The sequence below is a fragment of the Bos indicus x Bos taurus genome, chromosome 15 (assembly GCF_003369695.1).
Source record: "Bos indicus x Bos taurus breed Angus x Brahman F1 hybrid chromosome 15, Bos_hybrid_MaternalHap_v2.0, whole genome shotgun sequence".
Classification (NCBI taxonomy): domain Eukaryota; kingdom Metazoa; phylum Chordata; class Mammalia; order Artiodactyla; family Bovidae; genus Bos; species Bos indicus x Bos taurus.
Genome location: NC_040090.1, coordinates 62,428,582 through 62,454,915, shown reverse-complemented (window position 1 = coordinate 62,454,915; position 26,334 = coordinate 62,428,582). Strand labels below are relative to the sequence as shown.

Here is a 26,334-nt window from a genome sequence, read left to right as displayed (position 1 = left end):
TAGTAATGCTAATGCTAAGTCACTTCAGTCGTGTCCGACTGTGCAACCCCATAGACGGCAGCCCACCAGGCTTCCCCGTCCCTGGGATTCTCCAGGCAAGAACACTGGAGTGGGTTGCCATTTCCTTCTCCAATGCATGTAAGTGAAAAGTGAAAGTGAAGTCGCTCAGTCGGGTCTGACTCTTAGTGACCCCATGGATTGCAGCCTAACAGGCTCCTCCGTCCATGGGATTTTCCAAGCAAGAGTACTGAAGTGGGGTGCCATTGCCTTCTCCAGCTCCTTTAGTAAGAAGAACTGCAAATTCACCTAGTTAAAGGGTGTGGATATAAGGTGGGGTGAAGAATTGGGGTCACTGTTGTAATCTACATTAGATTGACTGCATACCTCAACAATGTCCATCTGGACCAAGGGCCAGGGTATCCAAGGGAGAACTCAAGGCACAATTCAATTATTTGGGCCAAGGTTAAACAGCTTCTCTAAGCTGTAATATATGCTGTAAGATTGGAAATAAATCCTTTGTAATTGCCATTAAGTGTCCAGCTATCTGCACACTTACATACCCAGTTGCCTTATCAAAACTTCACAAGTTAAAGTGATTTTTATTGTTACCAAGAGTTAAATGTAGGCAAAGAAACTTGCTGGAGTCTACAGAGACATTAAGTGGAAAAAAGCAGAACCAGAAACAATTTCAAATGCTGACTTGCCTAATCAAGTGCTTCTACTCACCATATCAGCCCACTCTTTGGATGTTTTGATAATTGGGAATTTCTAGAAAGAATGTGTGCTGGACATGAAATATTCTAATTCAGGCATAAGGACAGGCTGTAAATGAACTTGCCTTAAAGGTCAGCCCTCCTCCTGCCAATGCTGTCCTTTCTGCAGTAGCAGAGCTTCCTAAAAGATCAGCTGATACTGAAAACAGATGCCCCAGCCTGTGATCAATCTGGCTTGTTTGTCTCAAACTGCAATTGGCTCCATCTGAGACCAAAACTCAGAAGTCAGTGGACCAGATAGGGCTGGGGGGGCGGGGGGTAGTATGCAAATCAGACCCACCTTCCAGCACTTAGCACTTTAGTTTTTGGACAGGAGTCTTACTTTTATTATTTGAATATATTTGAAGACATTTTGTTTACAACAAGGTGCAAATGTAAAACAGGACTATTGTGAGAGTTTGGAAGAAGGAGTACACATTGAGGCTGGGTTCCTGAGGAAAGCTTTGCCACAGGAAACGAGGGTCACTCTTTCCTGGGGGGATGGGGAGAGAGGGTCGCCTCCTTTCTACCACGAGACGGAACCATGACCCACACCCATGTGCTCTGCAGAAAGCGGTATTATTTCCTCGCTGGTCTCAAGGACGCTCTGGGAGAGCCACTCTTCTCTCAGCCAGAACTCCAACTTAGCCTCCGCTGGACGGTATCCACGCTGCGGCATAACTTGCCTGGCCAGTGGGCACCCCGCCTAGGTGCGCGTCTGTTCGCTACGTCCACCGCTTTTTTCTTAGACGTAGCCCCGAAGGCGGACAAGCAGCCTCCTGAGTCCCGGCAGGTCTCGGAGTTTGCTTCTCCCGCTGGCCCGAAGGCGGAGCCGAGGACGCTGGGAGGAGGAGTTGGGGCGAGACACGGTCGGTTTTTAGCCAGTGCCGTCTTCATTGGATTTCGGAGAAGCCAGACCGGGATTTTCCTCGGCTCTGCGCCCCGAGCAAACGCAGGATGTCCCTGGGAAGCTCCGAGTGGGGCGGGCCGGGTGTCTGGCGCCGAGCGCGCTGGAGGAGGCTCTGGGGGGGCGGGCCCGCCGGCGGGGCTGCCCTCTCCGCAGTGACGTCCCCGGAGGCGGAGGGGCGACAGGCTGGCTCCTCGCCCTCCCCGCCTACTCCGGGTGCCGGGTCCGTCGGTGTTGGGGAGATGCTGCAGCTGACCGCCGTTGGCGTTGCGGAGCGCGCAGCTGCCGGTACCCCCGCTCCACCGCCGTAGCGCCCGGGGGTCCGAAGGCGCACCCGAGCCGGGCCATGCCGCGGGGAGCGGCGCCGCAGGCAGTGCTGCTGGCCGCGCTGCTGGCGGGGCTCCGGGGCGCGACGGGTCGCCTGCTCAGCGGTGAGTGCGCGCGCTGGGGCGGGGGCTGGTTCCCAGGCGCGCTCGGCTGCGGCACCCACGGCACCCCTGGTGCGGCTGACCGTCTTCAGGGCCACGGCGCCTCTTCTCTGGCCCTCGGAGGAGAGGGCGGAGGGGTGGCGCCCCCGCCCCACCAGTGGACTCAGCCCCACCGGCTCCTGCTGCTTCTAGAGGAGCAATCGCCGGGCGGCTGAGCCCAGCGTCGGTTCCCTGCGTGTCCTGGACAGCTCGACGTCCACTCCCCGCCCAGGGTTACCAGATACCGGGAGACGGAGGCTAGATGGAACAGTGAGCAAACTGCTCCAGGAGGCGCCCCTCGGTCCGCTCCACTGAGCGAGTCTCAGTAGTGCCCGGGACCCCCACACAGCGCTTGTCCTGCCCACCGAGGAGGTCTCCTGTCCCCGGGGACGGGGTGGGGGAGTGAGGGGTGCGTACAGTAGCGATTCTAGCTCAGCTGTGCTGTGGGAACCCAGCCTGTTACTCCTGGTCTCTTCTGATGGGGGGTAGGGAGGGCGGCGGAGAAGGCAATGGCACCCCACTCCAGTACTCTTGCCTGGAGAATCCCATGGATGGAGGAGCCTGGTAGGCTACAGTCCATGGGGTCGCTAAGAGTCGGACGCGACTGAGCGACTTCACTTTCATTTTTCACTATCATGGATTGTAAAAGGAAATGGCAACCCACTCCAGTATTCTTGCCTGGAGACTCCCATGGATGGAGGAGCCTGGTAGACTGACGCGACTTAGCAGCCCCAGCAGCAGGGAGGGCGGCTGGATCCCGCGCCTGGAATAAGAGCGCTTAGAAAAAGTAGCCTAGTTAGCGCGGGACAAGCCCCGCCTTACTCGGGGGATGACTCTAGGCTTCCTTCCTCCTGTGACTGCAGCCGCGGACTTGGACTTCAGAGGAGGTACAGTGCTCTGGCTTCTTGCCTCTTGCATTTGTTCCACATGTCGTGGCGGGGGCCAGCGGGAGGGCGATGTCCATATCCCTTCTCGGGTTTCCTTCATGGCCTTTTTCAGGCAACAGATGGGCCACGAGGGATGGAGGAGAAAGAAAACCGCCGCTCAGTTATCTATGCTTCGGAAGTTGATTGAGAGACTCTAAAGTTGGTTTCAGGATGGGGTGGGGTGCCGAGCGGCAAAATGGGAGGGTAACCGAATTCAGCTGTTTGGGTGACCAATTCCCCGGGCTCTGTCCTCCATGGAGAGGAACAGAAGTCCCTCCCGCCCTTCCCTTTCCTGCAAGTGAGAGATGAGAGACACTTCCTGAAGGCAAGGGGACCAGATGAGCCCTGGGCCTTCTTCCAGCTCTGGGTCACTCTGGCATTCACTGGCTGACTGGGGATGTGTGGCCAGGCTGGGCCATACAGGAAACTCGTTTAGGGTGTTATGATGATCACCTTGATGATCCACCGATGGAAAAATGGAGGCTGCCAGTAAATTCACCTCCAGATTTGGGGTTCCTGGGACTCATTTGTTTTTCCTCTGCTTCCTCATTTGGAGCCACCTTTAAGGACCCATAGAAGCTGAGCTGGCCCAGCCTTCTCTCCCGTCTCCAGAATACCTCCTCAGTGAGAATGTTCCTCTTAGGAGGCCTCCTAATTTTCTGATGGAGCAGTCCTGCTAGAGTTTCTCTATTCAGCAACAGGAGAAAAATGGCAGAGAAAGGGAGAAGATGGAAAATGAAAAACCAACGTTTTTTATTTAAGAATTTAGTTACAAAGCAATGAAAGAAGAAACTGAAAATAAGAATTCACAAGAGCTCTCTGGATTATCTGTATGGGCTCTGTTCCCATTTAAGCACTGAAAATGCAGTTCACTGTCTGCGGCCTTTTGCCCGGTACTCTGGGCAGTTTGGGGAATAACGAATGCTATCTGGCTCCCTGAACAGGTGCAAAACAAGTTAGGAAAATGAGAACATTCTATGAGAGCTGGAAAGAGTTTTCCAAACACAAATCCTCAACTCCTCGCTCTGTGGCAGCAATTGACATCCAGAGTCCAAGCACCGGCTCTTCATTGCAAGGGATTCTCCTTGTTGAAGTCTGGTGTTCACTGTACAGCTGGATCCAGAAACACATGTTGTGTCTTCCTGTGGGCTCGGAAGCATATGTGTTTCTGTATTCCCAGCACCTAGCACAGCACCAGGCACCATGTGTACACTCAGTACATACTGACTGGACAAAGGAGCGATGAGGCTAATGTTTTGGGTGCAGAATTGCAATCGTGAAATTAAAAGACTCTTGCTCCTTGGAAGAAAAGTTATGACAAACTTAGTATATTGAAAAGCACAGACATTACTTTGCCAACAAAGGTCCGTATAGTCAAAGCTATGGTTTTTCCATTAGTCATATACAGGTGTGAGAGTTGGACCATAAGAAAGGATGACCACTGAAGAATTGATGCTTTTGAATTGTGGTGTTGGAGAAGACTCTAGAGAGTCCCTGGGACTGTAAGGAGATCAAAGCAGTCCATCCTAAAGGAAATCAACCCTGAATATTCACTGGAAGGACTGATGCTGAAGTTGAATCTCCAATACTTTTGCCACCTGATGCGACGAGCTGACTCATTGGAAAAGACTCTGATGCTGGGAAAGATTGAAGGCAGGAGAAGGAGATGACAGGATGAGATGGCTGGATGGCATCATCAACTCGATGGACATGAGTGTGAGCAACTCATGCTTCAGGAGATGGTGATGAACAGGGAAGCCTGGCGTGCTGCAGTCCATGGGGTTGCAAAGAGTCCAACCTGAGTTAGTGACTGAACAGAACAGATCAGAAATGGCTTCAGGAGCCCAGACACAAGCTAGGGTGGTGTGTACTGGTGAAGGATTTGTAATCTGTCCTCAGTAGAGTCCCATCCATTTGTCTTTGTCTTCAGCCTTTCAGGTGTCAGTCAGATGAGACATATTACATAGGCTTCTGGTGCAACCTGAGCTTTCATTGGCATGGGGGATGTCTCTTATGTCTCCTGCATTGGCAGGCGGGTTCTTTATGACTAGTACCACCTGGGAAGCCATATGTGACCTTAGCCAAGCAAATTTCTCTGAGCCTCAGTTTTCTCATCTGTAAAATGAGGCATAAACAACGTCTACAGCAGAGGATTACTATGAGTGTTCAGTGAGATAAGGTGTGTATGTAAATGTAAAAGCCCTTAGCGTAATGCATGACACACAGAAAGAGTTCACTAAACCTTAGCTGTTGTCTTTAAGCAAGACCAGTAGCAGAAATCCCCTTGGATCTGATGCTCATAGCTTCTGCTTATACCATAGACTGGGTGAATTCTCAGTCCTGCAACCTAGGCAGAGGGCTCCAGCGTTGAGAAGCTCACACCTGAGTTCAGAATGCCTCTTTTACCCGAAGGAAACCCCAAACAGAGGCAACTCACTTTAAACCACACTATCTCCTGAGACTCCCAAATGGCATGAAAGTGTTTGTGTGCCTTTAAGTGAAACAATAAATCTTCATCCACCGCTCTTATAGAGATTAATTTTAAATGTCTGCTTTTCAGTCATCTGTAATGGAATAAACAAAGCATGGAGGTCCTACACAATTTAGCCATCAGAGTCTAAATCACTGCATCTCCGCACTGGAAGGGGTATTAATTTGCTCTGAGAGCCTAAATGACACTAAAACAGTCCACTGATGAGTAATCAGAATTCCTGCCCAGCTCCATTCAGATGTCTCCAAGCGTCTCTGCTCTGGTATATTTTAAGTGTTAGTTGCTCAATCGGGTCCGACTCTTTGTGACCCCACAGACTGGAGCCCGCCAGGCTCCTCTGTCCATGGAATTCTCCTGGTAAGAATACTGGAGTGGGTAGCCATTTCCTTCTCTAGGTCATCTTCCCTGTCCAGGAATTGAACCCAGGTCTCCTGCATTGCAGGCAGATTCTTTACCATCTGAGAGTGCGTTGGGGGGCACTAAAGTAGGTAGGCTTCTTTTCTTCTCCAGGTCAGCCAGTCTGCCGGTTAGGAACCCAGAAGCCTTGTTATGAAGTCATTTACTTCCGTGATGCTTCTCGAAGACTGAACTTTGAGGAAGCCAGAGCAGCCTGCAGGAGAAATGGGGGCCAGCTAGTCAGCATTGAGTCTGAAGATGAACAGAGACTGATAGAAAAGTTCATTGAAAACCTCCTGGCTTCTGATGGCGATTTCTGGATTGGGCTCAGGAGGCGTGAGGACCAAAAAGGCAATGGCACAGCCTGCCAGGACCTTTATGCCTGGATCGATGGAAGCACAGCAGCATTTAGGTAAGTGTGCGGAACTCACAGCGGCTAACTCACTGGACATAGCTCAAGAAAGAGGCAGGCTAGATCCCTGGTGCCAGTCAGGAAGGAAGAGAAGCCCAGCTGGGCAGAGCCCCAAGGGGATAGCAGCACTGGCACAGCCACAGACCGAAGCAGTGTGGCAAGGGTGATAAATCAGCCTTAACTTGGGCCCAGCTCATGTTCAGAGAGCTCTGCCCAGGAGGGTGGCCCAGAAGCATTGCTTCAATAGGGCACAATGCATGATGTCAGCAGTTCTGGCTACCTGGCCTTTTGGACTAGAACCCTAATGAGAGATTTTTTAATTTTTATTAGAGTGTAGTTGATTTCCATTGTGTTACTACAGCAAAGTGAATGTATACATATACATATATCCACCCTTTTTTAAGACCTTTCCCTTATAAGCCATTACAGAGTACCGAGTAGATTCCCTGTGCCATACTGTAGGTCCCTGTTAGCTATCTATTTTATATATAGTAGTGTGTATATGTCGGAGAAGGCAATGGCACCCCACTCCAGTACTCCTGCCTGGAAAATTCCATGGACAGAGGAGTCTGGAAGGCTGTAGTCCATGGGGTCCCTAGGAGTCGGACATGACTGAGCGACTTCCCTTTCACTTTTCACTTTCATGCACTGGAGAAGGAAATGGCAACCCACTCCAGTGTTCTTGCCTGGAGAATCCCAGGGACCGGGAAGCCTGGTGGGCTGCCGTCTCTGGGGTCGCGCAGAGTCAGACACGACTGAAGCAACTTAGCAGTAGCAGCAGCAGCAGTGTGTATATGTCAATCCCAATCTCCCAGTTTATCCCTCCCTCCACCCTCTTACACCTTGGTAACCATAAGTTGGTTTTCTACATCTGTGACTCTATTTATGTTTTGTAAATGTGTCCATTTGTACCATTTTTTTAGATTCCACATATAAATGATATCATATGATATTTGTTTTTCCCTGTCTGACTGAGTTCACTCAGTGTGACAATCTCTACGTTCATCCATGTTGCTGCAAATGACATTATTTTGTTCTTTTTATGGCTGAGTAATATTCCATTGCATATATGTACCACATCACATATCCATTCCTCTGTTGATGGACATTTAGGCTGCTTCCATGTCTTGGCTACTGTAAACACTGCTGCGGTGAATATTGGGGGTGCATGTATATTTTGAATTATGGTTTTCTCTGAGTATATGCCCAAGAGTGTGATTGCAGGCCCAGTGAGAGACTAAAGGCCTAGGGGGCTGAAGGGCTTTAGACAACAAGGAATTATGCTGCTGCTGCTGCTGCTAAGTCACTTCAGTTGTGTCCGACTCTGTGCGACCCCAGAGATGGCAGCCCATCAGGCTCCCCCGTCCCTGGGATTCTCCAGGCAAGAACACTGGAGTGGGTTGCCATTTCCTTCTCCAGTGCCTGAAAGTGAAAAGTGAAAGTGAAGTCGCTCAGTCATGTCCAACTCTTCGCAACCCCATGGACTGCAGCCTACCAGGCTCTTCTGTCCATGGGATTTTCCAGGCAAGAGTACTGGAGTGGGTTGCCATTGCCTTCTCTGGAATTATGATGACAGGCAAGAAATTAGAGCCAGATCTAATTCTCTGGATTGGCCAAGAGGGGACACAAAGAAGCCTGTGGTTTGCAGACCCCTTCTAAACCTCCAGTATTGGACTCACTTCACATACTCGCCCTGGCACCATGGCACTGCCATCATCTCTCCCTGAGGAAAGCAGTGACGTGGAAAAATGTCATCAAATATCAAAATGCAAAGGCAGACTTAAGACGGGAAACGTACTTTAACAAATTTAACAGTTACTATCTTTTTATAATAAATAGTATATATAAGTCAGTAAAATGCTAAATGTTTAAATGTCAATAAAACCCATGAGCAAAAGACCTGAGCAAACAGTTCACAAAATAGACACTCTAACTGGTAAACAATCGTATGGGGAAAAAATTTAAACTCAGTTTCAATCAAAAGAATGAAGATAAGAATATCTCTTTTTACCTACTCCATGTAAGACAGCATGTCAGCATTTATCGAAGCCCACCCATTTGGCTATTCTGACCCTCACCTTCGTTTAATCCAGGAGTATCTCCTCCAAGATTCTCATGGACCTCTCCTCCCAGGAGAAACCTTTTTTTTTCGTCTGCTCTGGGTCTTCACTGCGGCACTCAGGCTTCCCTAGTTGTGGCACACAGGCTCTCTAGTTGCCAGGGGCAAGCTTACCTGCCCATGGCATGTGGGATCTTAGTTCTCCAACCAGGGATCAAACCTATGTCCCCTGCATTGGAAGGCATGATTCTTCACCACTGGGCTGCCAGGGAAGTACTCCTGGGAGAAATTTTAAAAAAGAAGATTAGCAGAAGGAACTACCCTCTCCACCAGTGCAGCTGGTCCCCAGAGCCATGACTTATACTTACTGAGCCCCCCTCACCTCCTCCATCCTGTCTAGGTTCCCCTCCCCTCTTCTCAGGGAGCCTCAGTGGCTTGCTTACCTTGTGGGAAGACCCAGACCCTTATCCCTGAGGAATGTGAAGCCCTAGTCAACTTGAATTTCTCAGTCTGGAGTGATTTCACTTTTCTATTTACCATCAAAATGGAGCGCATGAGTACCAACAGGTACCCAAGTAGATACCTGAGTGCCAAACATATGGCCCTGCCTATAACAGCAGAGATACCTTCATGATTAGGGTCAGTACCTCCTACAAAGACAATGACTCCTCCTCTTGCCTGCTCGTTCCTGGACACAAGGATCCCTTGGTGTCCAAGTGGCAGCCATTGGTTCAACAACATTCGTGGTATACCTTCTGGTGGAAGGATTTCTCCTCTGGGTACCAGGCCCTCTAAACCCACAGGCCTCAATATTGCAGAGACAAGAAGCACAAATTCCCCAAGTGGGTACTTCCAGGGATGGGAAGCAAGGGTTGTCCTCCTTTTGCAAGCTATAGCCTTGAGAAATGTATTTCTTAAAGAATAAAGCTTGAACATCAAAATTACTTCTTTATCCATGGACTGCAGAATGGATGTTGTGTTACCAGGCATGAAAATCACAATAATCTCATTGTACATCTCCATCAGAGCGCTTGGGTGACTAGGTGCCTCGTCAAGGAGCAGTAATACTTGGAAAGGAATCGTTTTTCTGATAGTAGGTCTCAACAAAGGGCTTAAAATATTCAGTAAATCATGCTGTGAACAGTTGTGCTGTCATCCAGGCTTTGTTGTCCCATTTATACAGCAAAGGCCAAGTAGATTTAGCATATTTCTTAGGGGTCCTAGAATTTTCAAAATGATCAGTGAAAACTAGCTTCAACTTAAAGTCACTGGCTGTGTCAGCTTTTTTTTTAATTACTATTTATTTTTTATTGAAGGATAATTGCTTTACAGAATTTTGCTGTTTTCTGTCAAACCTCAACATGAATCACTTTCACTTTCATGCATTGGAGAAGGAAATGGCAACCCACTCCAGTGTTCTTGCCTGCAGAATCCCAGGGAAAGGGGAGCCTGGTGGGCTGCCGTCTATGGGGTTGCACAGAGTCGGACACGACTGAAGCGACTTAGCAGCAGCAGCAGCAGCAGGTGCCATCAGTAGTAAAGAATCTGCCTGCCAATGCAGGAGATGCAAGAGAGTCAGGTTCGATCCATGGGTTGTAGAAAATGCGAACCCACCCTGTATTCTTGGTTAGAAAATTCCACAGGCAGAGGAGCCTGAGCAGATATGCACACATACATCCCCACCAGTCATCCTGCTCTTTGAAGCTTTGAAGCCAAACATTGATTTCTCCTGTCTAAATTATGAAAGTCCTAGATGGTATCTTCCAATAAAAGGCTGTTTCTTCTACTCTGAAAATCTGTTTAGTGAGGCCACCTTTGTAAGTTATCTTTAGCTAGATCTGGATAACTTGCTTCAGCCTCTAAGCAGCATCTACTGCTTCAGCATGCACTTTTATGTTATGGAGACAGTTTCTTTCCTTAACTTCATGAATCAACCTCTGTTAGCTTCCGATTTTTCTTCTACACCCCTTGGCTTCCAGACCCCAGAATACCCTTGCATGACACAAAGGTCGATGATTCAAAGTCTGCACTGCATCTGGGAGGATGTTGCCCCCTCCTCACAAGTATTGCCACTCAGTCAGTGCTTCAGGTGGATTTTCAACAAGCTTGTTCATCCTTCTGTCAGACTGGCAGCTTTAGGAGAGCGAAGCGTGTGGTCTGACTAGTAAATCCCCTGCCTACTCCCACATCTCCTTTGCTAGAAACTTGGTTTTTTGGTCTAATTAGATCTTATTTAGAATCCTGAGCTGGTAGATCAAAGACTGTGTAAGTATTTGGATAGTGATGCTAAGGCCCTGGGGTGGAAGAGGCAAACCAATGCCCGGATTATCTCTTCCTATCAACATGAATCATTGCCCCTTTCAGGGTGAAAGGAGTCCAGTGGGGTCTAGTTGCCACCAAATGCTAGGCCAGTCTCTGTTTCTGGCAGGTTGGATTTGGCAGTAGCTCGATCAGCCTTGGCTAGTGGGAACAGCTACTGCTGAGCCCATGCATGGCCTCCCTCCTGCCACCACGGCCACTCTAGTATACGCCTATTACATCAGCACAGGGGCAGCTGCTCACAGGTTGAGCTGTTTTGTCTCCCTGGTTAGTCAGTGCCTCTTCTGTGCTAGAGGCTTCTTGCTGGGCTTTAACATATGGTAGATTTTCGTACTTTATACCTACTCCCATATGTCTGTTCATGTCACTCTATCCAAGAACTCCTTGTCCTCAGCCTCCCACTCTTTCTCCTTTTAGACTCCTGATCAGCTGACCAAGCTCTTTGCCTTAGTCTAACGTCCAATAACTTCTCTTTCCATACCAAGTGGTTAAGTAGGCACATCAACAAAGCTCTGGCCATTGGGAGGTTGCCTCTTCACCACTAAACCTTTCGCAACCACCTCTGAGTGGGGCTGTAGTACAGCTGCTGCCCACTGGGAGTTGTCTCCCCATGCTTGGCGACCTAAGGCTACCTTTATCAGCTGGTCATAAGGGATTCCCTTATGCAGCTGTAGGTAGAAGCTGAGGGATAGGCTCTGGTACAATAGAGGAAGATATCATGGCGGTCTGCTCTGTTTGTACATGCCCTTTGGTCCTAAATATACCTCTTCCATCTTATAATGAGTTGATTCCTGCCTAATCTTTTGACTAAGTGTGTCTGACAATATCTCACTTTGACCGAGCAAGTTGGATTGTATGGTCTCTTGGTACTCCTTACCTAGTAGCAAGCCAGAGTTCCTTGCAAAAGGTGGTTTTTTTTTTCCTCAGCTACAGGTGATATGGCCTTGCTACAGAATCTCAAGGGTTTGCATTGTGATTCTCTCATTGGAGCTTGTACGGATGCTACATGACATTGTTTTTCTCACCACCGATGCCTCTAACAATAGGGTGTGATGGATCATATGGCCCAAGTGGGAAGTCTGCTTCAATCACAGCCTAGAACCACTTCAGAGTCCTTTTTGGCTCTGGATCCCACTCAAAGACAGCTGCCTTTCATGTCAACAGGTATATATACCAGAACAATATTCCCAGGTATGAAATATGCCACCTCTAGAGCCCAAAGGGACCTACCACATGCTAGGCTTCCTTCTTCAAATGATTGCAAGATGCTTCATGTATTATGAGATGAAATAATTTAACCCTTAACTTGAAAGAGGTGTTGTGCCATTGCCTAGACTACAAAACACCTACACATTTTCATGAAGTAGCAGGCCCCTGAATCTTCATAGCATTTATCTCCAACCTTGGGGCTTCCCTGATAGCTCAGTTGGTAAAGAATCTGTCTGCAATGCAGGAGACCCCGGTTCAATTCCTGGGTCAGGAAGATCCCCTGGAGGAGGGATAGGCTACCCACTCCAGTATTCTTGGGCTTCCCTTGTGTCTCAGCTGGTAAAGAATCTGCCTGCAATGTGGGAGACCTGAGTTCAATCCCTGGGTTGGGAAGATCCCCTGGAGAAGGAAAAGGCTACCCATTCCAGTATTCTGGCCTGGAGAATTCCATGAACTGTATAGTCATGGGGTCACAAAGAGTGGGACTTGACTGAGAAACTTTTCACTTTCACTTTCAACAATATGGTGATTTTGGAGAAGGCAAAATCACCAAGGTGATTTTGAAGAAGGCAATGGCACCCCACTCCAGTACTCTTGCCTGGAAAATCCCATGGGTGGAGGAGCCTGGTAGGCTGCAGTCCATGGGGTCGCTGAGGGTTGGACACGACTGAGCAACTTCACTTTCACTTTTCACTTTCATGCATTGGAGAATGAAATGGCAACCCACTCCAGTGTTCTTGGAAGTCTCTCTTCATGTCATATTATGACAGAGGGTAGGAAAAGTAATATAGTCCTGGGGAAAGACCATAAATATATACTGATGTCTATCCCAAATGAAGGAAGACTGTTTCTGATTCTCTTTCTGATACAGATGAAAAGGAATGTACTCACCAAATCTTCATACTAGGTACCCAAGGACATGTTAACCAGCTCTAGCAAAGATGCCACATATGGCATAGCAGCTGCAATGGAGGCTTCTACTTGGTTGAGTCTGTGCTCCTCCAGTTTCATCCTTCAGAATCTGCCTGATTTTTGCAGGGGCCAGACTAGTGAATTATATAGAGATGTGGCGGGGAATACCGTCCTGGCATTTTCTAGGTCTTTGGAGGCGGCACTACTTTCTGTCATGTTTGCCTGGATAAGGTATTGTTTTCTGTTTACTATCTTGAAGAGGACAGGGAAGAATGCAGTTTTCAAGGCTTCCACTTGACCTTCTCCCTATTATAACTCTTACCCCATAAGTTTCAATTCATATATTTTGAAACTGGAGAATGACCACTGGATGGGTCCCACTGTGAGCTGGTCCTTATCTCAGAGAGACAGCACTGAGCAGTCCTGAAGAGAGATCTTAGTTCTCTACCCAGGAATAGCACCTGCATAGCCTGGATGAAAACCAGGAATCCTAGCCACTAGTCCACCAGGGATTAGAGGCTAAAAGCAAAGTTCCCCTGACCCATTGAAAAATACATTTCTCACAGAGGCAAAAACATAAAAACAGGTACAAAGTTTATTATTAGAAACACAGCAGTGGGAGAGCACATGGGTGCGTGCTCAGTCGCTCAGTCGTGTCCGACTCTTCGTGACCCTATGGACTATAGATCACCAGGCTCCTCTGTCCATGGCATTCTCCAGGCAAGAATATTGGAGTGGGTTGCTGTTTCCTCCTCCAGGGGATCTTCCCAACCCAGGGATCCAACCCAGATCTTCTGCATCTCCTGCCTTGCAGGCAGATTCTTTACCGCTGAGCCACCACGGAAGTGTGGGTAAACACACAGAGAAGCAATTTGTTTATTTAAGTCAGCAGTTAGGCAGAAATACACACCCGGAGAGAAAAGATACGGGAGTCCTCTCTAATGAGGAGGGGTGAAGTAAAAAGGTGATTTAAATCACTGATATAGGATAAACCTTCTGGGTCTTCATTTACCTTTGGGCAGTTATCTTGTTTCTTTTTTCATACCTGACAGGTCCAAGGACCTTCCCCAAGATGCATGCACAACTTTTTGTTAAGATGGATCTTACCACAGATGCCTGTAGGTGCATGTGGTCTCCCACGCACCTACTTATTATGCTCCCCCTCCCTTTTTGATCCCCCCAAAAAGCCTTCCATGGGCATACAGGGAACTTTTCCTTGATCTCGAGTGGTCATCTTATCTCTTTATTCCAGCAGAGCGCAGCTTATGCCACTAGCTTTTTGCTTGGAGTGTCTGGGTGAGAACACAGCCTCAAGCAAACACAACTTTGCTTGACAAACACCAGCTGTTCAGCCTGGAGGCCCATCTATCTCCTACCTCAGTCCTGAAACAGAACTCGATTTAATACTTGGCCTCAATATGCTCCCACTCAAATGGGTAACCTTAATGACACTTCAAGTCTTTGGGTAGCAGTGTTAACTTGCACACTCTGTCCACAATCTTTGTAATATCAGGGTATTCTTCCTTCCCCAGTGTATGGTTCCTTGAATAAATGGCCATAGGTCCCTTGGGAAGAATAGAGGAAAATACCATGTGAACCTGGGGCCTCCCAGGGGGTGCTGCTGCTTCTGCTGCTGCTGCTGCTGCTGCTAAGTCGCATCAGTCGTGTCCAACTCTGTGCAACCCCATAGACGGCAGCCCACCAGGCTCCTCCATCCCTGGGATTCTGCAGGCAAGAACACTGGAGTGGGTTGCCATTTCCTTCTCCAATGCACAAAAGTGAAAAGTGAAAGTGAAGTTGCTAAGTCGTGTCCGACTCTTAGCAACCCCATGGACTGCAGCCTACCAGGCTCCTCCGTGGTAAAGAACCCACCTGCCAGTGTAGGAAATGTAAGAGACTCAGGTTCAATCCCTGGGTTGGGAAGATCCCCTGGAGGAGGTCACGGCAACCCACTGCAATCCACTCCAGCATTCTTGCCTGGAGAATCCCATGGACAGAGGAGCCTGGTGGGCTACCGTCCATAGGGTCCAGAGTTGGACATGACTGAGGCAACTTAGCTCACATGCACGCACCATGGGCATCTACTGGGGTGTCGCGGGGTCCTTCCTCTTTCTAGCAGTGAGTTCCAAGCCTAAAAGCTGGCTCAAGTCCAGAAACTAGATTCCAGGCATCATATTGGATGCCAGGCATCCATCCCATTATCTGTGAAATAAATTAACATAAAGCCATAAGGCCAGTGGGGAGGAAAACAGACAAGGGGAGGCCCATCAACAAGGTTGGAAAGTTTCCTGGAGGTGACTGGTGAGGTGCAGAGCCCAGCCCCGGTCAGGAACCCCAGCTGTCCAGACAGTGTCCAAGCTGTGTTGCAAGTTCAGCTATCATCCAGGCAAATTCAACCCAATGAGTTCAGCAGAGAATTTTCCTTCTGCTGACCTGCAGCACCAGACTCAAGCAGAGCTCTCCTGGGGTAGTACACGGAGAGCTGTCTCTTAGGTGCCCATAGGAGGGGCTGTGACGAGAGCTAGGCAGAGCAGCAGAGCTCATCTAAACAGTCTGAGCATCAGGGCAGAGCTGGGCCCTGGAAGCAACCTGCTTGGGTGAGTAACCAGGCAGAGTACAAAGCCCAGCCCTGAGTCAGCACACGGCCTGGGTGCTCACAGCATCTAAACTACGGAATCCAAGGCTTTAACCTGGCACCCACAGATCTAACTGGGCAGCCGCACCATTTAATTCCAAGTACCACTAGGGCTGCAGTGCACCCCATCCAGGAAACTGGGAGACAAAGACAAGAAATCAGGCAGCGAAGGCTAACAAAAGGTCTCAGCAGCCTGATGAAGTAGAAACAACTTAAACACTGAAAAAGACTAGCTGGGCCTCCTGCTTTTTCCCAAACTCTGGCTCCTGCTTTGAAGCCTCAGATGCTTGAATATTCTATCCACTCCTCAGAGTTCAGAAGGCAGCTGTGGCTACTGAAAAGCATGGGGAGATGGAAGCAGGGTGAGCTCTGGATGCAATAAGCCATGCCTCTCCTGGTACATCTGATTTCTTAAAAAAGAGAAACAAAACCCAGTTACCCAAAAGCAAAAAAAATAATAAGATTGTCCAGACTGGCCCTGCTGGCTGCTTTTTCTCATAATAACTTTGCAGACATCATATGGTAATATATTCCTCCCTGCAAAGAGGCTGTGGCAAATGTCAGATGATTGATTGTGATGTCCATATTCGAAAGCATGGTTCTCCTTATTGGCAGCACTTCAATTCCTCCCTCTCTCTTAAGTTCCTGGCTCGGTGGAATTTGATAGGAAAGCAAAGGCTTTGAAGTCTTGCGGGATCCTTCTCCAGTTGCCTCCACTGTTGACCCCTTTCCTACAGGAACTGGTATGTGGATGAGCCTTCCTGCAGCAGCGAGGTCTGCGTAGTCATGTACCATCAGCCATCGGCCCCCGCTGGCATCGGGGGCCCTTACATGTTCCAGTGGAATGACGACCGATGTACCATGAAGAACAATTTCATCTGCAAATATTCTGATGGTAATGAATCCTCTCCCAAGTTATGTGGCTGCATTCTCAGCCTCCTCTCTCCTTTCATAATTAGCTGCTGGTTCTAAGAATTTGTCACGTAGTCTCTGAGATAGCTTGTTGCAAATGCCAGCAGTGTTAAACTTTGGGAATTCTTGTAAAGGGAGATGACCTGATACCTCCTCGCTGAGGAGTAATTCTAGCAAAGAAGAGGGTATTAGATGCTAAGAGATGAAGAAATGAAAGGGTCTAATTTATGGATGATAAGGCAAGAATTATGAGAACTTCAAGAAATAAAAAGCCTTCCAGGTGGACAGTTACAATTCTTATTCTTTCCGTATGTGAGATTGTACACTGTAGGAGCTTCGAATAAGGAAGAAATATGAAAGGAAGCTGGCCATTTTTCTTGCCTGTCTCCTGCCAGCCATTTTCTGGGGCATTAAGGAAACAGGATAATGACCACAGGAGGTAGATGATAAAATATGCCAATTTTACTGATACTGGGCAGATAGCAGTCACTTTGATGAGCAGGCTTAAACTCCTTAGGCCACCGTCTATATATATGCCTTGCAAATTTAACTAGCTTTTTCTTCTAGATCTATTAAGGGTTTTGAATTGGCTACAAGCCCGTAACCTCAGTGTGCTGGGCTTTCCCAAATTCCTCCATTTGATGGACTTCAGTCTAAACATGAAGTGATTTTCTGTTACTGAAGCGTTTCACCACCCTGAAGCCAACTGCTTGATCTCAATTCGGCATCTTTTCCTGACAGGAGTAGAATGACTTGTTAGTTACATCTAGCTGGGGACTAAACAATCCTGTCATTTAAAAACTGTTGGAGCTTGACTGTGCCTTTGCTGCTAAAGTTGTTTTTCCTCCCTCTTCACCCCTTCAGATGAATTCTTCTCTCCAGAGACCTGGTCTTCCCCACCATAGAGTTGTCTCAGGCAGGGAGGTTGCAAGGATCAAGGCTGACTTGCAGGGCACTTTTTTAGAGCAATTAAAGCAACTCAGTTATGACAAACTGGCTGCCCATCACTTTTGTTCATTATATCCTATTATCACCATGATTTAAAATTTTGTACCTTAAACATTTTTTGAAATGTGAGATTTGGGCACTGGTTTTCATAGCCTTTTATTTTGGGGTTAGAACCAGTTAGTTTTTTAAAAAATAATTTTGTTTATTCATTGTGCTGTTGCCTGTATTAGACTGAGTCCTGGCAGGGTAAAGATGGCACACTCAAAGGGTTTAATGGGAGGAGTATAATAAAATGATATTTACCAAAGTGTGGACACAGAGCATGAGATGGTGACGTGCCCAGGGACCAGCTGCAACAGGAAACTATTACTACCCGTAGGCTTCAAGGAGCGAAGGGAGGGTATGGTTTTAGCAGAACCCAGAGAAATCTTGGAGTCATGCAAGAGGAGCCACCCAACAGGAGCTATAACCAGACAACACAGTACTGTCGAACCACCATGATGTGGGAGAGAGGTCTGGGGGGTCATACTAGGACCTGTCTCTTCTCCTACCCTCTAATCTCCTGCTTCTGCTCCTATTAGTTAAGTCCAATCAAGAACCAAAGGACAAGGGAGCCCCGGGACACATCCCCAGAGGTCAGCCTCCCAGGACACAGAGAAGGACCAAGAATAGACTGAGCAGAGGGATGTGGGCACAAGGAAGAAAACTAGCACGTTGCCTTTCTGTAGACTGCCCCCTCCTTCTCAGGATAAGCTCACGTACCTCAGCACACCACGAAAGGATTGGCTTGATCAGACCCTTGCCTCTCTTCAGCCCCAGTTCTCATCGCTTTTATTCCCTCCCCCATCCAGTTCCCTTCTGCGTTTTGTGAAGTTCTCCATGGTCTCTTAACTGCTGTTTCCAGTGCTTGGAACATCCTTCCCTCTTTTCCAGTCAACTCATTTTCAGCCTTCAGGTTAAGCATCACCTTCTCTCATAACAACAATAGATGGTCCTGGATTGTATCTTTGATGATGACAATGGTAATTTTCCATAAAGGGCATTTTTAGGACAATTGGCATAACTTGAATAAGATCTGGAGATTGGATGATACCATACATAGCAAGGTTGATACTTTGGTTTCAATAATTGTACTATGGTTATGATAGAGTATGCCCCTCCCAGTCCTGTTTTAAATACACACTGAGGTATTTAGGGAGTAAAGGGTAACTATGACTACAACTTATTCTCCGAAAAAAAGTTATGCATGTATCTGTATGTGAATATATATATGTGTCTGTGTATATAGAGAGATTTAGATATAGATACATAGATATAAATATATGGAGATATATATAAAGAGAGAGAGACAGAGAGAATAGTTACATAAATGAAATGTGATACAATGATAACATTTGGGTGAAGGATACATGGGAATTCTTTGCAATAGTCTTGCAAATTTTCATAAATTTTAAATTATTTCCAAATAAGTTTAAAAAAAAAAAATCACTTCCTCTGGGAAGCATTCCAGGGCTTAACCTCAAAACTAGGTTAAGTGTTCCTCCTATGAGGCTCATAACACCTCACACACGCAGTACGTATGCTGCCTGTTGGCAAGTTTGTCCACTTCACTATATGGTTGGCATGAAGTCTGGAAATACACATGTTTGACCCCGCACTTGATGGACTAGGGGAAGGTCACCTGGCATGGCTCCAACATTATGGCACAATATCGTTTTATACCAGAGGGCAAGTGACCAGTTGAAAGACAGCGTCTAAAACTAAATTTGACGACATGACTACTTAGAGTAGGCAGCATGCCAGCCAGATCTGAACACTTGATTCGTCCCGGGTGCTTCTGGATTCCTTCTGGAAGCATAGACACATTCAGTGGAAATCAGAGACAAATCATCTGAGGCAATGTCACGGGCCATTGCAGCCGCGATGGAAATGCTGCATTAATTTGCCACATTCACTACAGTTTTGCCCAGTGGATGGAACTATGGAGGGACAACAAAATGACTGCATCGTTTTCTGTAATGTCATTGAATATACGATGTACTGTAATATAACATCACAAAATTAATATGTATGAATATTCTCCTATAATTCTATATTTATTGCCATCCTGTAGAGTGTAAGTTCCTTAGACTGCTGGGATGGCTTTTTATTTGCTGGTGTGTCTCTAATACCTAGCATGGAGTTTGTCTCCTTGGGATCGTAAATTTTCATTTGAATTTTTAAAATTTAAATCCCAGTTCAGCTACTTATTAGCCATGAGATTTGAGTAAGTTGCTTAATTTCCCTGTACCTGAGTCTCCTTGTGAACAGATTCAGAATAGCACTTACTCACAAGGCTGTCATCAGGATAAATTGTGTTTGTTTTTATAAAAACATTTAGAACATAATGGTGTTTCTATCATATAGCAGACATTTTTAATAAATAAATGGATTTGCATCACCTCTACACACACACACACACACACACACACACACACACATGATTAAAAGTTTCCCTTCTGAATAAAACTTCAGAATAACTTTGACATCCTGGCCTTGTGTATGCATGTTACTTGCTCATGTCCAACTCTTTGCGACCCCACAGACTGTAGCCCACCAGGCTCCTCTGTCCATAAGATTCTGCAGGCAAGAATACTGGAATGGGTTGCCATTTCCTTCTCCAGGGAATCTTCCCAACCCAGGGATCGAACCCAGGTCACCTGCATTGCAGGCAGATTCTTTACCATCTTAGCCACCAGGGAAGCCCCTCCAGGCCTTAGGACTATAAATTCTAAAATTTTGACCTTAAAGACTCTGACTCTATGATCTCAGAGTATCTGATCAGCATAAGAGTCCCTGCCAGTACAAAAGACTGACACAATTTCTGCCTGAAGTAAAATCATTACTGTAGGTTGTCTGCGTAGCCTGACTATCCAGAGGCTCTTAGAATTAAATAGTTCAGGTTCTAGATCACAGCTCTGCTTTGGGGCGGCCCATAGTCTACTTAGTCCCCAGCCACCTCCACTGCTTGGAGACTGGTGTTCATTGCTCTAAAACATCCCCAGTAGGAACTGATAAAATGTCTTGGATTGCTTTAAAACAGTTCAGGGGACCTCCCTGGTTGTCCAAGGGCTAAGACTTCATGCTCCCAATGCAGAGGGCCCGGGTTTCATCTCTGGCCAGGGAAACTAGATCCCACATGCCACAACTAAGACCCAGTGCAGCCTAATAGAATAGAATAGAATAGAATATTCAGGCCTGGGTGTAGCCAGGGAGGAATAGGGATTATTGTTGAAACCAGATTAGCCGTATGTTGATAAGCGTTGACACTGCATAGGGGTTCATTATACCAATCTTTCCACTTTTGTGTATATTTGGAAATTATCATATTTAAAAGTTTTCATGCTTTTTTTAAAAGTGTCCAAGCAAAGCTGGGGAAAGGCTAGTCTTTGTGCAGAAGGGATTCTTTGGACTTACTAACCAGGTTCTGGAGTCTGATAGCATGAAATGAAGTTTGTTGGAAGACTGAATGAGCAACTAAATGGAAGCTGTGCCCTGGCCAGTTTCACTCAGATGGTATGGCAATTTACATATTACTCTCATTCTTATCCCTTTCTGCTGCAGAGAAGCCAACAGTTCCTTCTACAAGGACTGGAGGTAAGACTGTCATTGGAGATTTGAGTTCATTTGGGCTGTTTTACACAGGTTTAGAACCTCTGGATAGGTTTAGAGTCACATGCTCTTTATACCAGATTATTCGATGGAAAGACACCAACTCTTTGGATGGGTATATGTCACACCGAGACACCACATGTGATTCATTAATCTCACTCTCTGCTGCTGCTGCTGCTGCTAAGTCGCTTCAGTCGAGTCCGACTCTGTGCGACCCCATAGACGGCAGCCCACCAGGCTCCGCCATCCCTGGGATTCTCCAGGCAAGAACACTGGAGTGGGTTGCCATTTCCTTCTCCAATGCATGAAAATGAAAATTGAAAGTCAAGTCACTCAGTCGTGTCTGACTCTTCACGACAAGAATCTCACTCTCTAGGGTCGCCTTTCAACTATGTGAAAAGGAACAATTACAAATCAGTTTGGGATGTTACTTATCCTTATTGACAATATGAAAGGAGTAATTCAATCTAACGAGACAAGTGAGTCAAACTGATCATTCTGGTCCTAAAAGTGAGTCATCGGCCCTTCCTCCGTGTTCTGCAGCACTTTATGGGCCTTGATGTCAGCTGCCTACTGGCTGTGTTCCTACTTGATTCTTGGCAGCAAGAGTCATACCAGAAAGATCACGAAAAGTAGACCTCTGGATCAGCAAATTCAGTTCTTCACTTTCTGTGGTTATAAACTGCACTGGTCACTTTGCTAGTGCTTTTTGACATCCCCCCCAAAGCTGATAGGACCTCAGAGAATATCTGGATGTTAATGCTTTTCTCCGGGTTCTAAGTACATGTGTCTCTCTCCAGGTGAAGAGATAGAGCCAGCAACACCCATCCTTCCAGAAGACACAGAGAAAGCAGATGCCACAGAAATACTGAAAGAAAGCAAAGGTATACACAAAACTCTCCCAGGGAAAAATAGATAATGGGACTCTCCTGATTATAAATTCCCCATGGTTACATACCCTGCTTTGTTCGTCCCACGGCTGCTTAAAAATGAAAACAGACAGGGCACTCGGGCTTTGTCAAAACTGTATTAAATGTTAGAGTTTGTCAGTGAAATATACAAAGGGAATTTTCCTAAGACAATTAGGGCGATTAGATGAGACAAGAGGTAAAAAGTCTTCAGGAAGACAGTCGGAGACTTGAGAACCTCCCAGAAGTTGTTTGGGTCAGGGTGGGGGGAAGGGGTGGGAATTGAGAATGAATATTGAGAAATAAGAGCAGAAAGACCCAGGCCATGATTAATATTTCTTTACAAGACAAATAGAGAAAATGGACATAAAAGATAAAAGAAAATGGGGTGATAAACTGGAGTGCTAATGGACTTTCAACTTCAACTCTCACCTTGAGTTTCAAGAGGAAGATATGGGCTGGTAGCTAGACTTAATAATGTGTGTAAATGTCAAATCAATATAGAATACATCTGAAACTAACATGATATTGTACGTCAACTATATTTCAATTAAAACAAAAAAAGAGAAAGATCTGAGTTTTTGTCACTGGGTAACTTTAAGAAAACAAACACTTAATTTTTCAGTTTAGTTATTTACATAATATAAGTAACAGTATTTTTCTCACCTACCTAAGAGCATCTACTGTGTCCATATAATGAAATAGGATACTGAAGTACTGAAATTCAGCCGTGACACTAGCCACCCCAAATTAACACAGACCCTACAGGTTAAGGGCTCAGTCCCCACACAGACTGCCCTTGCTTCAGATATCAGCCACAAGATTGGGGGTCCCCAGGCCACCTGCACTTCTAATCAACTGACTGCAATTCCAATGAGTCACTTTCAGTAATTCACTAGAACAACTTATAGAACTCAGAAAAACACCATACCCATAACTACATTTTATCTGCGCTTTTCTTTTCAGAAGCTGCCTTGAATCTTGCCTACATCCTAATCCCCAGCATTCTCGTTCTCCTCCTTGTGGTCACCACAGGTGTATGTTGGGTTTGGATCTGTAGAAGGAGGCAAGTAAAACGTTGATCCTGTAAACCTTTGTGTTTTCTGAACTTGGACTTCATTAAAAGGCAAGGCAGCTCCAAGAGAATCTCTTCTGCAGATTTGAGAATAAATCTTCTGATGGGTTCGGGGCACTCAGAAGTACTAAGCATTTGTACTCAGCTGTAATTAACAGAGTGATCTTACATTCTTTAATTTTTTAGTGTGGAAGATTTTAAATGACTTGAGGGGTGAGACTGCATTATTCACCTGTGTATCCACACATCACTCAGCAAAGTTTTCTCATGCCTGTACATTCTCACTCCAGAAATGTTTTTGGGGTGAGTAAAGGAGTAAATAGTGAGCCATATGAAAATGACTGTCCCCAAGCCTCCTGGCAAACATCTGAAACTAAACCACGTCATTCAAAATAAAATAGCCATATTCTTTTAATTGACTTTTACTTGAATACACAAGTATAGACGGCTACAAAATAGCTACCTTAAGTAGCTTAGAGCACCTCTGTTACAATGGAGCCACCATTTTGGAGGTACCCAGAGCTCTTCTCAGCTACCTTTTTATTCTCCATCATCATGGTATATATAGAAGAAGGTGGACTTCACAACAGGAAAGCAAAGGTACATTTTAAGACTTGACTCCCTTTGATGACCAATTTAAGATAAACTAATAAGATTTCAATGTAGAACCTACTTCATTTAATAATAATTCCTTAGGGACGTCCCTGGTGGTCCAGCAATTAAGACTCTGTGCTGTCAGTACAGAGGGTAAGGGTTCAATCCCTGGTCAGGAAACTAAGATCCCACATGCCATGCAGCGTGGCCAAAAGATTAAGAAAATAGTAACTTCCTTATAGAATTATTAGAATTAAAGCAGTTAATACATGCAGAGTGAGTATATTATAAGCACTCAGGAATATCTCTTCCTATGATCATTTTTATTAGTTAATTCCTTTTAATCCAAAATATCGACAGAATTCAGTTCATAGGAGGTGGTAGGGAGGTTCAAGAAGGAGGGGACATAGGTATACCTGACTGATTCATGTTGATTTATGGCAGAAACCAACACAATATTGTAACGCAATTATCTTCCAATTAAAAATAAATAATAAGTTTTAAAAATGTTGGTATGGCCAAAAAACCAGAATTCAGTTTAAAAAATTGCTACTATGTTTTCTAACTGCTTACTCTGTGCTTGGTTCTTGATTTCCCTTCCTTATCTACCCATTGAGCAGCTCACCCCAATCTGGGAATTGTAACTTTAAACTGGAGTCTACTCACGGTTTTAATCATTTTGTGCCACAGACACAAAAATACTAGCAAAATATTTCCAAAAATGTATGTGAAACAGTAATACATGAGCTTCTTTATTAATGCTTCTTTAGGTATAATTATTGAATTATAATTCAACATCATAATATTGAAGCAGAGATGAGCATAAAATATTTTAAGGCATCTTAAACAATAACTGTGATATGAAAATATCTATGATTTCCATTGGTGAGCACGTCAAAGACATTACTAATTCTACTCAGCTTGATTGCCCACATTCAGAATTGAAGGACAGTTTCCCTTAGAGATGGATTTGTTTTAATGTGGCATTTTTTCCCCCATGCAGTTCTCTCCATAGACTCTCTGGGGGCTCTGGGGACCCTAGGATCACCCGTTCTGCTCTGTGCTCAGGCCATGGTGAATGACAGATAGAACACTTTCCTCGTTCATTCCTGCCCCACCCGAAACCCTGCCCTGTAGGTTGACACAGATGAGAAGTGCAGCGTAGTGACCGCGCAGGGATGACCGTCTCCTGCCTGGACAGGGGCCCGGGGACATTCTCAGGCCCCTTGTCTGCTCAGCCCTGGTTCTCCCTCTTCCTAGGAAACGGGGGCAGCCGGACCCCAGCACTAAGGAGCAGCGCCCCACCTGGCCGGCTCCTCAGCCCGGGAACAGCCCGGACCTGGAGGTTTACAACGTCATACGAAAGCAGAGCGAAGCTGATCTGGCCGAGACCCGCCCGGACCTAAAGAACATCTCGTTCAGAGCGCGCTCAGGAGAGGCCTCGCCGGACGCCGTGTCTTGTGACTACGAAAACGTGGCCGTGAACCCGTCTGAGAGCGGGTTCGTGACGCTGGTGAGCATGGAGAGTGGCTTCGTCACCAACGACGTCTACGAGTTCTCCCCGGGCCGAGCAGGGAGGAGCAAGGAGTCCGGATGGGTGGAAAATGAAATCTACGGTTATTAGGAGGCTCAAAGAAACCCTGAACTGACAAGAATGGGAAGGGAGAGAGAAGCAATTTTCCTATCAGGGAAACACTCAGAAGGTCTCCGAAGGGGCTCAGATCAGGTCCTGGGGGTGAGCATGAGACGGTTTGAGCCCCCGCTGGAGCCCTGGTTTGGGCTGTGTCCCTTAACCCAGCCCCTCACCCGGCTGGCACCTCTAAGAAGCATTGCCCAGGGGCTGGCACGTGGTAGAAAATAAATACCTGATTGTTATAACTGACTTTCAAGAGAGAGTGCTTTCCTTGGCGGGCGTGCTGTGAAACTTGGGAAACCAACATCTGGGTTCTGTCCCTCTTCTTCAGTACAGCGGCAAACATCATTACAAGGAGACAGAAATCCCAGAAGCTTTTCAAAGCCGGCGTATGCTAGCATCGGGCTGGCCTACACATAGCAATTCTTATGTCTGTTTTTTGTTTTGTTTTGTTTTTCCCAGAGAATCAAATCAAACCAAAAGCAGGAAGCAGAATGTTAGTCAGTTTGTGTCTACAGTCCCTCCTCTGCGTGTGGCCTCGGGGGACCTTTTTTCTTTCTCCTGACATCCAAACTTGGAAATATGTAACTTGGAAACAATTTAGAAACTAAAAATGAAGTTTGAATCTAGGCTTCTCTGCTTAACTGTGTTCCTGATCCTGATTGCACACTGTCCTGTTTGTGTGTTTGTCTCACTGCAGCCTCAACATTAATATTAGAAATAATGCTAATGATTTTACCTTTTTTTTGTTTGGGGGAGCTGACTATCTCAAACACTTTAAGACTCAAATGCAGAGAAATGTGGCCTAACACCAGTCATTTACCATATGAAATTCTGAAGGCCATTATTTAAAACACCAGCAACATCCTGCTGCTGCTACTGCTGCTAAATCACTTCAGTCGTGTCCGACTCTGTGGGACCCCATAGACAGTAGCCCACCAGGCTCCCCCGTCCCTGGGATTCTCCAGGCAAGAACACTGGAGTGGGTTGCCATTTCCTTCTCCGATGCATGAAAGTGAAAAGTGAAAGGGAAGTCGCTCAGTCATGTCTGACCCTCAGCGACCCCATGGACTGCAACCTTCCTACCATCAGCTTAATGATTTTAGTATTTTTACCATTCCTCGTATA

At 46.4% G+C, this 26,334-nt stretch overlaps 1 protein-coding gene across 4 annotated transcripts; it reads left to right on the top strand.

The window, feature by feature from the left end:
* The first annotated feature begins 1,825 nt into the window (after window positions 1-1,825).
* Window positions 1,826-25,456, top strand: LAYN (layilin). 4 transcript variants are annotated; one of them, XM_027563790.1, is made up of 7 exons: window positions 1,826-2,090; window positions 6,054-6,351; window positions 16,223-16,380; window positions 20,949-20,981; window positions 21,797-21,880; window positions 22,871-22,970; window positions 24,834-25,456. In XM_027563790.1, exons 1-7 carry the CDS (start codon window positions 2,006-2,008, stop codon window positions 25,195-25,197), a joined length of 1,122 nt encoding a protein of 373 aa, XP_027419591.1. In that variant the 5' UTR covers window positions 1,826-2,005; the 3' UTR covers window positions 25,198-25,456. The 4 variants fall into 4 exon arrangements, with proteins under 4 accessions (XP_027419591.1, XP_027419593.1, XP_027419592.1 ...); XM_027563791.1 differs by lacking the exon at window positions 1,826-2,090 and adding an exon at window positions 2,936-3,013; XM_027563792.1 differs by lacking the exon at window positions 20,949-20,981.
* Window positions 25,457-26,334: the final 878 nt, after the last annotated feature.

Bases quoted from the DNA above. Each gene is read 5' to 3' on its own strand.
- LAYN (XM_027563790.1), top strand. From the start codon at position 2,006: ATGCCGCGGGGAGCGGCGCCGCAGGCAGTGCTGCTGGCCGCGCTGCTG. The intron at 21,881-22,870 runs GTATACACAAAA...TTTTCTTTTCAG, and splicing joins AATACTGAAAGAAAGCAAAG to AAGCTGCCTTGAATCTTGCC. The intron at 22,971-24,833 runs GCAAGTAAAACG...CCCTCTTCCTAG, and splicing joins GTTTGGATCTGTAGAAGGAG to GAAACGGGGGCAGCCGGACC.